Raw genomic sequence first — 13,471 nt, 5'->3', positions numbered from 1 at the left:
TGAATTTGTTTTTCTTTTACTAATGTGGCATTGTTCTCTTTATTGAAGGTGACGAGGTCCTATTTTCGGCGAGCTGACCCATTCTATGACGAGCAGGAAAACCACAGTCTCATTGGCGTGGCCAACGTTTTCCTGGAGTCCCTCTTCTACGATGTGAAGCTGCAATACGGTGTTCCAATCATCAACCAGAAAGGAGAGGTATGTCTGTGTTCGCGCGCTGAACGTATACTGCTTGGGTCTTTGTCCGGGGATGCCCAGTCGTGTGTCCACAGCTGCACTGGTAGGATTTAGAAATGATTGTTGACTACTGGAATGGTTGACCAACAGACTACATGAGACCTTGGGCCATATGTACAAACACATTTTCCCATTGACACAGAATGGGAAAAACCCTTTGCTACATCTGGCCCCTAGTTATCACAAGACTGATTAGTGAGACCTGATCTCGGATTACTGTCTCAAACTAGCTTAGTTAAGAGTGACACATATATGAGACACATGAATATTTAGGTACATGCAGAAACAGCTGTGCAACCTTGTGCAAAGGCCATTTCCATACGTAATAGAGGATAACCTAATTCTTTGAGATAAGTACAGAGATTACTTAATTCTGTGAGACAATTACACCTTAAAAAATTAAAGGGCAAAAGATGGCTAAAGGTATGATGTGCTTTAGAAGCAATTCTGTTTACAGGCTTATGAAACCTACTATGTTTAGTTTGTACTGAAGGATCTGTACAAGTTCACAGCCCTTAAAGACTATGTAATAAATATTACAAATCTGTTTGTGCATTTGTTAATTCAGAAATATTATTTACAATTAGAGCGTGGTAGAAGCCATCCGCTCATTATATACATTTGTCATGGGGCGCCCGCCTATCCTTCTCCATCCCACAAAAAACTAGATGAGTGACATCCAAGCTCCTTTGTGTAAGGTGCTCTGGAGAATCCTCCTCTCGTGTAGGAGGAAGCGGTGGTACTCAGGGTGCCCAGGAAGGGAGGTGGCCTGCGGTTCATTCTACAACACACTTTCTAAAGCAGGTCTCGGAACTCGTTGTCTTGTAGCTATTCACAAATGGCGCAGGAGTTTGCTCTGAATCACGAAGAACAACACTTCCAGCTCACAGTTTACCTTTTGGCTTTACCCCAGCACCTAGACTGTTTAATAAGGTTATGGGTGTAGTAGTCGTGTACCTTTTCACACACCTAATGCGTATTTTCCAGTACTGGGAAAATCAAAGCAAAATCACAGCCTCAATTTACTTCTTAAGGTCACTTTGGTCCTCCTCTTCTTGCATGTAGAAAACGTGTTGCTTCTTATGATACAGCACATCCAGTTTTCCAGAGCATTTCTGGACTTTGGAGTAGTGCGTAAATCCTTTTCACCCTCACAGCAGAATTCATTGCTACTTAGCTTATAATACCACTTTTCACTTATCAAGGCTTGGCTAACCTGGTGAGCACAGCTTAGTATCTATCTATCTATATATCTAGCTATATCATTCTATCTTTCTATATCTGTCTTTCTATCATTGTCTATCTTTCTGTCTATAATGTCTTTCAATTAATCTCTCTCTGTCCATCTATCTTTTTACCTATCTGTTTATAAATCGTACATCAAAGAATGCAACTGTTTACTTGTGAAAACTAAAAACCCTTGAAAATAACCCTCTATGGTAACTAGTACAAGCATAAGACACCCACTTGTGTAATGGTTATGAACTGAGACAGCCAATAAAGTTGGCACAGTTATCCACTCACAGTTGGTACATAGAACCAAGTGGTATACTTTGTATTCATTCATGGTGCATGTTTGTTGTTTTATTTTTCTAAAATGAATGGCTTTTTATGGTACGTTTACCTTGTCCATTTATACAGGGAGTGCAGAATTATTAGGCAAGTTGTATTTTTGAGGATTAATTTTATTATTGAACAACAACCATGTTCTCAATGAACCCAAAAAACTCATTAATATCAAAGCTGAATATTTTTGGAAGTAGTTTTTAGTTTGTTTTTAGTTTTAGCTATGTTAGGGGGATATCTGTGTGTGCAGGTGACTATCACTGTGCATAATTATTAGGCAACTTAACAAAAAAAAATATATACCCATTTCAATTATTTATTATTACCAGTGAAACCAATATAACATCTCAACATTCACAAATATACATTTCTGACATTCAAAAACAAAACAAAAACAAATCAGTGACCAATATAGCCACCTTTCTTTGCAAGGACACTCAAAAGCCTGCCATCCATGGATTCTGTCAGTGTTTTGATCTGTTCACCATCAACATTGCGTGCAGCAGCAACCACAGCCTCCCAGACACTGTTTTCCCTCCTTGTAAATCTCACATTTGATGATGGACCACAGGTTCTCAATGGGGTTCAGATCAGGTGAACAAGGAGGCCATGTCATTAGATTTCCTTCTTTTATACCCTTTCTTGCCAGCCACGCTGTGGAGTACTTGGACGCGTGTGATGGAGCATTGTCCTGCATGAAAATCATGTTTTTCTTGAAGGATGCAGACTTCTTCCTGTACCACTGCTTGAAGAAGGTGTCTTCCAGGAACTGGCAGTAGGACTGGGAGTTGAGCTTGACTCCATCCTCAACCTGAAAAGGCCCCACAAGCTCATCTTTGATGATACCAGCCCAAACCAGTACTCCACCTCCACCTTGCTGGCGTCTGAGTCGGACTGGAGCTCTCTGCCCTTTACCAATCCAGCCACGGGCCCATCCATCTGGCCCATCAAGACTCACTCTCATTTCATCAGTCCATAAAACCTTAGAAAAATCAGTCTTGAGATATTTCTTGGCCCAGTCTTGACGTTTCAGCTTGTGTGTCTTGTTCAGTGGTGGTCGTCTTTCAGCCTTTCTTACCTTGGCCATGTCTCTGAGTATTGCACACCTTGTGCTTTTGGGCACTCCAGTGATGTTGCAGCTCTGAAATATGGCCAAACTGGTGGCAAGTGGCATCGTGGCAGCTGCACGCTTGACTTTTCTCAGTTCATGGGCAGTTATTTTGCGCCTTGGTTTTTCCACACGCTTCTTGCGACCCTGTTGACTATTTTGAATGAAACGCTTGATTGTTCGATGATCACGCTTCAGAAGCTTTGCAATTTTAAGAGTGCTGCATCCCTCTGCAAGATATCTCACTATTTTTGACTTTTCTGAGCCTGTCAAGTCCTTCTTTTGGCCCATTTTGCCAAAGGAAAGGAAGTTGCCTAATAATTATGCACACCTGATATAGGGTGTTGATGTCATTAGACCACACCCCTTCTCATTACAGAGATGCACATCACCTAATATGCTTAATTGGTAGTAGGCTTTCGAGCCTATACAGCTTGGAGTAAGACAACATGCATAAAGAGGATGATGTGGTCAAAATACTCATTTGCCTAATAATTTTGCACTCCCTGTATGTGCATTGATTAGGCTGAATGTTGGAATAATGTGTTTTTGTTCCAGCGTAGGAATCTTCCTTGGAACCAGTGTATGCTTATTTGCCTGTGTGTATGTGTGATGGAGAATTTGCGTTTGGGCCCATTTAGAATTTAAACTTGGAAGAGCCTTCTAGCGCTGGAGCCTTCTCAGGAAGCTTCAGAGCACAGTGAAGGAGCAAGATGTCATGAAGAGCTTATTGGTTAGTGGAGGTAGGGGCTCTTCCGTTGGTGTGGGTCTTCCAGATGGGTTTAGTTACACCTGTTGTGTGAAGAGATCAGAACATGCTATTTACTGGCTTTCTCACCTGTTCTGTGTGTTATTAGGCCTGCAAAGTACCTGAAAATACATTCATAATGGCTCCAAAGGGAGCACTGCGCATGTCGCGTTCTTCCAAATATGACATTGTTCTTTCTGTGTATGAACCAGTCCTGACCGGGTTTAAAGTCTTTTCCTTCAAAAGGCAGAATTATTCGTCAGTATTTTGAAGCACATTTGTCCTGCCTGTGGGCCATAATTGCATTCCATACTTGCTGATCCTGTTGTGAGCTATTTCACATTTTACCTGGGACATCCCATGTAAAACTGTTTTTAAAACTATGTGTGTTGAACTTATGGTACGCAAGCGCATTCAGTTTCTAGGAGGTCAGTCCAAATTAGACCGGTTGTGTTCCAAAGTAGCCAAAGCTTCATCCTTTTGTTTCTGCGCGTCAGGTTTCCGGGCGCCTTCATGTGGAAGTGGTACGTGTGAGCGGAGATATCAAGGACAGGATTGGCGGAGGCGATGATGGATTTGACGGATCAATTGAAAATGAAGCCCAGGAGCAGAAGCTTGTTTGCAAGGTAGGTTATCAGTGGTTTGTTTTATTAGCGCTGCAGCTTCAGAGGAGGCTGATTGTAACATTTACAGAAGTACCATTCTGGGAGGAATGCCTGTAGCATCTCTTTTTATATTCTCTACGGTTACAGCAGTAATTACCTTGAGGTAATCTTCACATGAATTGAAGGTGCTAAATCCTTTGCCAATGCTGATGACCTTAAAGTTTGATGGCTCCTCTGGATGCTGTAAATGGAAGACCTTGGATCAGGATAATGTTGAACTTTCAGTCCTACTGTAGCTATCAGTATCTCCACTGTCTATGGTGATTTGTCAAGACAAGGGCTCATCTAGGAGCTGCGGCTTGAAACCTGTCCTAATGTTGAGCGACCCCTCTCCGTTCTTTAGTGGTTTACATTGAGTGAACACATTATCTGAAACTAATACTGCTGTAATAGGGCTACTGCGTGTTAGTTAGGAATCAGGTTCACCCCCCTGTGTTATTCTTTCAGTCATTGCATTTGTTGATTGTTCTCTACAGAGACCCTGAGAGCAGGCCACCTCAGTCTTTGACCTGTGACGTATCTACTCACATCAAGCCCGTTGTTTTACGAGAATCTTCCATTAGCTGTGATTCACTAGTTATGTAGATTCAAAGAACTAACTTAGAGCGCAGATACTATGGTTGGTGGATTAATTAGCATGTGCAGCATATGCAATGACGTCACTAGGAGTGACATGGCAGGAAGTGATGTTAAACTACTCTAATACCCCCAAGGTAAAATGGAAAAACCTATTTTTCACTTAGTGCTGAAATAGTCTGTTTTGTTTAAGGATATATGTATTCATATCTAACCACACATGCATGTACCAGTGTTTGTCACCGATGAACGCAAAGCAATAGGTGTTTTTAACTTGAATTTAAATCACATTCCACAAATGTATTAACATTTTAATCAGTTGCTTAGTATGAAACAATGGCCAAACGTGTAGACAGCATGTATCAGTACTTATAAAACTAATGAATACAAATATTGAGTAAGAAGCTCTGCACTTGTGATGTTGTCCTGTATGTTTGAAGCTGATGTAGTTTGTGTCGGAGGTGATCTATGAAGTTTAATGCAATGCTGTGTGATACATTAGAAACGTGAGAGTTTGCATCTGCTTTGTGTTCTGATGGGACCTCCTGACCGGTTGTGCAGAAAGGAAAATTCACTGTAGTCACAAAGAAATGTGAAAAGAACAACTTAAAAGTCACTTTTCATTTTATAATTCACATACATCATTTTCATGTACAACTGTGTAACTGAGCTGAAAAATGGCTGAGGCATTTTAACATGGTTTTCCAGCGTAAATTAAATAAACAGGGTTTATTTTTTAAGAGTTAACGAGTTGCAGCTAATGTTACTTACCTGTATTTGCACCTCATTAGGCCCTCTATGGGCGAATGATGGTATTTTAAGTGATACAAAGATAACCCCCTGTTTGGTCGTCGTCACAGACAGAGGGAGCTACCAAGGGTATGGAGGGTGAAAACAACCCCGAGACCGGATTACAGGTGTATGATAAGCCTTCCATTTTTTGACAATGCCAATGGAGAAAATGGTGGGGCACAAGGTGACACCTCAAGTACACCTTTACCTTTGCCTACGGAGGGGGTCCCCCTCTACAAAAGAAAAACAATAGTCTGGTGACTCTACACCTGCGCCCACCAATGAATTGTGCATTGAACTGCTTCACTGGGCTTTAAAAATTGTCACCACCCTGCTTGAATATTCTGAGCATCAAAGAGTGAGTGTTTTGGTGCGAGGATAATTGGTGCTAGAGCACATGGTCACCCAGAGTCGCATTATTTTCACCTGTAACCTACTGCGCCCTGAAGTAAGGGATAAAAGTGAAGTAGCTTCTTGAACACCAAATACTTGGCCCATTCATTCACAGCTGTTTGTGAATATAGGTTTGCAGTATGTGCTGCTCTTGATCACATCTTTTGTACACTCTTGGCATCTAGTAGTGGGCCTGGTTGTTGCAAGCTGTGTGTTATAGGTTTGTGCTATTAGGTGCAGGTTGCTGCAGGGCACAACATCAGACCTGCCAACGCACATCGTGCCCGCACGCTCTTCCAGGGAGGAGCTGGTTGGAGATAACATGAGGTGGGAACACCTCTGTTCAGTATTGGTTTCCTGCTTGTGTTTTGAGGTTGGGCACAACTGATGTCCATGTGGGGGGGGGGGGGGATTGGAAAATTCCTACGACAGAAGATGCCGTCAATGAAGTGTTTTTTTTTTTTTTGTAGGTTCTTATTTGGGGGGAGGGTATGGGGTTAGTGTTCAATATAAAGACCCATCCCTCGCTCTATGACCCCCCAACTCTCATGCCTTCTAAAAGTAATGGGCCAAAAGCACTGCCCACTCCCAAGACTGTGCCCCTCCAAGCCACCACCTCTTCCCACATAGTGAGTTTTATGTCAGTCGGCAGGTCTGCAGGATGGATCCTGAGGTCCAGTTGTCTCGTCCCAGCGCAGCACTCTCAATGAATAGTTTGCGGAGTGTGCACCTCAGATGAGACCAAATCCTTAAGAATGAAGGTTATTTTGCTTAACTCCCATGGTTTTCATTTGTATTTTAGCTTTTGTATAAAGCTGGCAAGATATCTCAGTGACTTTACACTGACCGCTGTGTCGTGCTTAAAAACTCTGCAGCTCAGCCTCCCGTCCTTTTTAGGGGTGGTAAATTCAGTGCTATTAAATCAGGTGAGGGTAACACTTATTACTTAACAGTGCTTGGAAACGGTGGTCATGTGGGATGAAGCGATTATACACAAAGCTATAGTCAAGACAGAATTAGTAATCTTTGTAGAGACACCTCGCACTGTAAGTCCACCTGGTCACCTGCCGAGATCTGACCCACACCCCTCCTGACGAGCTAGGTCAACACAGACCATCTACTGCCGCCACACAGTCAAGGTGCTTAAGATCTTCAAATGGCCCTGCACCAGCATATGCAGAAGTCACTGAGAAAAAGTGGGTTGTTGGTTGAAGGGGGTGTGAGCGCTTCTCAAGCAGCAGCTACAGTCCTTGTCAGGGTGAATGACAAAAAGTCACTAACTTAGTTTGGCACAAAAGCAGTCAGGCTTAACTTCTACGCAATGTGTCATGTATTTATGCAGTACTTAAACAGCAATAAAATGAAAACGCCACAGAAGAAAAATCCCACACCAAATTAGAAAATTGAGTAAAATTTGATAAATTATTTGACTCAAAACGACAAAAATCTAATCACTAGAACCGGAGATTTGCAATTTCAACGTTTTATGGTCAGTATAGCACCTAAAAGCACAAAGCGCCATTTGCTGGTTGTACGAGAGAGGCCAACAGTGATGTAGCACCAACCAGATAAACAGACCACGTTAGTCCTACTGAAAAATGTCCCTTCTCCAAGTCCGGCGCGAAACATTCAGTTTGCGGGGAAGGAGACCATGAGAAGCAGGGAGAACATCGCAGATGATTGTCGCTGTAACGCAAATATCCTGTTGGGCGTCGTGGATGGTCATTGCTGGAGGTTCATGTTGGCGGTCAAGCGGGCCGTCGATGTACTAGTGCAGATCTCTCATTGCCGGTCGTCGCTGGTGGTTGATGTAGCAGTGGTGATTGGTGACATTTCAAAGTGATGGGGCGTAAAAAGTAGGGCAGAGTTTTACATAGCAAGTGTCGACCGACATAAGGTGGGTTCGGTGGGGGTCAACTCCCTGAACATTTTTGAAAAAAGGGTTGAAAGTGGTGCATTATGAAGCAAATTTTAATAATGACTTTAGTGAGAAAGCAAGGTTGATGAAGCCATTGTGAATTTGGGCTTGAAATGTTTAAACACATGAAAAATGGCCTGATATCTTACTGCATTAAATATGTTCAACCTGCTACTGTAGTTTGCACATTATACAGTGAGACAAGCATGTTTTTTAATTATCTTATCTGCACACACAGTTGCCTCTGCACTGCATCTGGTTGGTAAAACTGGAAGATCTTCATGCCATCTTGAGTGTGGTTGGTGCAAAATTAAAATTAAAGAAAGAGTGTTACCCTTTGTTGTAAAATAGGAGAAAGAGATATCCGTCTAGTGACTGTTTTGCGCAATGTGAACCAGAATATCTTGGGTTTATCCCGGATTACTTGTGTGACCAAAATTGTGTGATCTAGGCAAATATTTTATTACACCACGGCAGACCAGCTTTTCCTTGCACCACGTCCCTTTTTACATCACATGGGCACTTTAGCCCTTCATAGCCGGGGATGACGCGGACGCATGCAACAGGCGTGCCTAGGGCAAGCCCGTCCGCTCCTGACCGGGACCAGGAACTTTGCCACTCCCAGGCAATTGAGACGCTACACTGGTCCTCAATTCCTGAGCCTTAGGCCCAATTCCTGTAGTTGGAAAAAGAGACAACTCTTCTTCCTCTCTCAGAGCAAGTTGGAAATGTCAAGCCTGCATTTGGACTCCTGATTGTGCACACTGTATCGCCAGGATGACGCATCCCCATGAGACTGGGTCACAGAATCCATTACAGTATGCTAACATTAGTACAGAGGGCCTCATTAAATGTGGTTTGATTAACGCTCGGTCACTCACTAAACATAGCCTGGAAATGAGGGAACTTATTTTAGATAGAAACTTGGATTGTTTATCCTTAACAGAGACTTGGGCAAAAGCCGATTCAGACCCCGACTTTGTATCTGCACTTCCCTTGGGATATGGTGTCACAAGAATGGACAGACAGAATAAAAGGGGTGGTGGGGTGTCTTTCCTTTTTAAAAATTCATTGACCTGTAACCTTGTTCCATTATTAGAAAACTTTGAGGTCTGCGAAGGCGCACATTTCAAGATTAAAGCTGGAAATTTACCAAAACTAGAAGGGATATTGTTATACCGCCCTCCTGGACCTAAGAAGGCATTCCTGGAGATCTGAGCCCAAATTATTGAACCTCTAACCTTGTTGGATCAGAGTATAATTCTTGGCGACTTCCACTTGGAAGATAGCGAGGATAAGGATACCTCCACTCTTTTAAACTCTGTCATGCTTAGGGTGGTCCCAGATGGTTTGTCCCCCCCACTCATTCAGCAGGCCATACTCTGGATGGCATCTTCACTACAACTAACACTTCTCATATGGGAATGTAGTCAACTAGATTGGACGGATCACAGTTTTATCTCGTTTGAGATAATTCAGAAGTGTTGAAATAAATCTTTTCACCCCCATATCACGACTTATAGGAAATGGGATCAGATAAAGAGTGAAGATCTCTCGGCCATCCTGGAGGCTACTCAGAGAGGGCCTTTGGAAAAAACTAGCTCCAGAGTTGCTGAGTTTAATATTTGGATTAAGGATGCCATTGACTCGGTGGCCCCTCTGAAGGCAGTTTATCGCACAGAGGGGACAAGAGCATCTGCCCCTTGGTTCTCTCCCGAATTGAAGACTCTCCAAAGGGACTGCAGAAGACAGGAAAGGAAATGGAAACTCTATCCTAGCCTGTCAGAAAGTCTTAAACTGCGAAATAAGAAATCAATTCAAACTAGCCATTAAAAAGGTTAAGACCGTTTATTTTTCTCAGAAAAATGTAACTGCTGCAAATTCCCCTCAAGAACCGTTAAAAACGGTTAAGACTCTTTCTATTTCTTCGGTATCTCAAGAACTAGACAACTCGCAATCTTTCTGTGATAGAATAGCTAACTTCTTTAATGACCAGATCACCAAAATCCATTCCAGTTTTCAGTACTCTGAATTACCCATGAGAGACCAGGTCTCCTGTCTCGACCCAGAGCAGAAGGATTTTTCCACACTGGAGAAGTTTGCTCCATTAACTTCTGAACAAATTAAGGTCCTCCTATTTAGTACTCATTCAGGGTCCCCCGCCGATCCTTGCCCTCCTAGGGTGCTACAACGGGTCTGTGACTCTATATTAGGACCATTGGTGAAGCTGTATGCAGAAGTGCTCGAACGGGGTGTGTACCCGTTGAAAAGGAAAGAAACTATAATTGTTCCCATAAAAAAAAAAATCTGGGGGTGACCCAGAAGACCTTAAGAATCTGCGCCCAATCGCTCTTTTACCCACACTAGCAAAAATTCTAGAGAAACACTTAATCAAGAGCTTACTTCTTACTTGACAACTCATGACTGCCTTGATAGATCCCAACACAGGTTCCGGAAACATAGTAGGGAGACCGCCCTGCTGGCGACTACTGACTTAATCAGAAAACAGGTGGATGCAGGTGGGGGCACAATCCTAATCCTGCTGGATCTGTCGGCTGCTTTTGATACCATCTCGCCCCTTAGACTAACTGATCGTCTCTCCCAGGTTGGACTGAGAGGACCAGCCTTAAATATACTCACATTTGTTTTTCAAGATAGATCACTATTAGTAAAAATGTGGTGATTACAGCTCGGCTCCATTTCAGCTCCCCTGTGGAGTTCCACAAGGATCCTCTCTAAGCCCGACCTTGTTTAATTTGTATGTCGCACCTTTGGCGGACTTGGTGCGCTCTTTTGGATTTCAGGTGTCCTCCTATGCAGGCGACACACAAATTATTGTTTCCTTTCAAGACAAGATGCGGGTCATAGCTAAACAATTTCAGTCATGTATGATAGAAGTAAAAAAACTGGATGGACCGGAAGTGGCTTAAGATGAATGGGGACAAAACGGAGGTCATCATCTTTGGGGCCAATTCATCTATTTGGTATGCAAACTGGTGGTCTGAGTCATGTGAGACATTACCAGTCCCCTCGGCCGCAGCTAAAAATATTGGAATTGTCTGTGACTCTGCTTTAACCTTCGATACTCAGGTTAATAAAATCACCAATTCATGCATTTTGATCATTAAGATGCTTAAGAAAATGTTCCCTTTCATACCTCTGGACCTTAGAGCAACGGTAGTTCTAGCCCTGATTGGATTGAGGCCGGACTACTGTAATGCTTTTTATCTTAACATCAATCGAGCATCACTAAACAAGTTACAACTTATTCAGAATCAAAGCGCACGTCTGGTACTGGGTTCAGACAAGTTTGCATCAGCCAAAGAGAGTTTGAATTAACTTCATTGGCTACCGATTAGGAAGCGCATCACTTTCAAAACATTGTGCTTGGCTCATAAGGCCCTTTATTTACATGGTCCTTACTCGCCTCTTCCTTCTGTTAAGTGGTACATGCCGGGACGGACCCTTAGATCAGACGATCTTAAGTTAGCCTACGCTCCTAGGACTAAGAAATTGAAATGGGGGGATAGAACTTTCTCAGCAGCAGCTGTCAAACTATGGAACTCCCTCCCCCTCAAAAGGAAGATGCCCTCTCTTTTACGTTTTCGCAAACTACTTAAAACTTGGCTATTCTAGTCTTAATTAAGAGCAGCAGTAGAATCCTTGTTTTTCCTTCTTAGCGCGTTGATACCTCGAAATTTGCTTTATCAAATACACTTTACAAAGATACATTACATACATACACCAGCCCTTGTTTTTCTTCATTATCACAAACGAAAGTTCCTTCAAACACCTGAGTTCAGGAAGTGCACTGTCAAAAAACCTCCCTGCAGATGTCACTTTATCTACAGAACTAATATCTCATAATTCCTTTGCACTTAAATGAAAGAAGTAAATTCATATACCGTTTGCAGCCTGAAAGTAAGCTTAGCAAGTGAGACTGACCCACAATTGCTCACTAAGAGTGGTTCCTTGATATGGGGAGAGCTAATTTATTTGTAAATTACGATGCATTTTGGTATGACATTCAAATGTATGTTGTGTTTGGACGCAGCCTTTCAATAGTACATTTGGTTGTACACAAAAGTCACAATAAAATAAGTAAAAACTAAGGTGGCAACAGAAGTTGCTCCACTGTGTTGTAATTTTGGATTCTTGTACCCAACTGCCTCTTTGTTTTTCGAAGTGACCTGAAACAGGTACAACATTTGAGGGAATAAGCACCTTCTATTGAGATCTGTTGGTCTGGACATTTGCAGGACTGACTCAGCCTTACATTCTTCAATGTAAGTTTAAACAACCCACAATTTGATTGGGGAGTAAATGTTCAATGTTCAGACTTAAGGAGTGTAAAATAAAAAGAAATCTTTAAGGTATAAACCTCAGTATTTTTATTTAAAATGTGCAGTTTTTCAAAGTCGAGCATTTCTATGATAGTTTATTTGCTACAAACAGCATATGAAGCAGTATATAATGTGCATGTTAGGCACAATTTCAAGTTGTGCTTTAGTTGTGCGGAAGCACTGTGGAGTAACCACATGGTGATGAGTAGCAACATTCCCAGTATGCATTAAAATGATGATGGAGGGTTCTTGCTGAAGCTGACCAGGTGGGGGTGAAATAGCTGATTTGTTCATGGAACTGCTTGTATCAGCGGTGTAAACTCCCCTTGGGGTTCCTATCCTCTCCAAACATCTGCAGCAACATAATGGAAAGAGTTAATGTTTTAAAGCAGCTGTGTTGCAGCAAAACCAAACCACACACGCAGGCAAGCCTACATAGTTACAAAAATACATACATAATGGATGAAAACATACATAAGGCATTCCAGCGTTCAATATACGCATATATGTAACAGTCCCTGTGCGCTATAAATGCCAAATCCAAACTGAGAACGTCAAGAGAGGCCTGGAAGAGAATGGGCAGAGCGTGGGAGTGAAACACTGAGCATCAGGCACTGAGCATGACATACCTTTTTAACTTTGCTAGCTTTATAGTTGGTGTACAAATACTTAACAGCTTTATGTTATAAATGAATGCAGTGCAAATACCAGACTATACTTTTGAGTTTTCAGTTCAGAATAAAACCTCTTGGGAGAATGAAGACTTCCAGGGAAGTGGATGCAGATAAAGGGAATGGAGCGATCCGTGGAAAATGAGGTCACGTGATGATGGGCTTAAAAGCTGGAAACAGTGGGAGGAGAAAAGGAAATTCAGAGTGAAATGAAAGAGCTGGAGAGAGTGAAACTAGAATGGGAGAGAAAAGAACGGAAAAGATGTGATGACGAGCAGAGCGAAAGAAAACAGAAAAGAGTGAGAAAACTGTGGAAAAGTCAGCGCTCGGCGGACTGAGCTGGGTGTACTGATTGCTTACATTATAGATACACCGGGCATTATCTCCGATCGCCATGTTGCTGTCTCTGTATGAGTGACAGGTGGTCAGTCTGCTGCAGGACAGGTGAGCGTGA

At 42.4% G+C, this 13,471-nt stretch overlaps 1 protein-coding gene across 2 annotated transcripts in view; it reads left to right on the top strand.

Moving 5' to 3' along the window:
* The window catches only part of KIF13B (kinesin family member 13B), a 537,272-nt gene that overhangs the window by 324,285 nt on the left and 199,516 nt on the right, over positions 1-13,471 (top strand). For both annotated transcript variants that reach the window (XM_069233796.1, XM_069233797.1), the window contains exons 20-21: positions 49-198; positions 4,157-4,285. In XM_069233796.1, the coding sequence (XP_069089897.1) occupies positions 49-198; positions 4,157-4,285 (279 nt within the window). The remainder of the gene's footprint in view (positions 1-48; positions 199-4,156; positions 4,286-13,471) is intronic.

The sequence above is a fragment of the Pleurodeles waltl genome, chromosome 5 (genome assembly GCF_031143425.1).
Source record: "Pleurodeles waltl isolate 20211129_DDA chromosome 5, aPleWal1.hap1.20221129, whole genome shotgun sequence".
In the NCBI taxonomy this organism is placed as follows: Eukaryota; Metazoa; Chordata; class Amphibia; order Caudata; family Salamandridae; genus Pleurodeles; species Pleurodeles waltl.
Note: the sequence above shows the minus strand (reverse complement) of the source record. Positions and strands in the feature narration are given on the sequence as shown.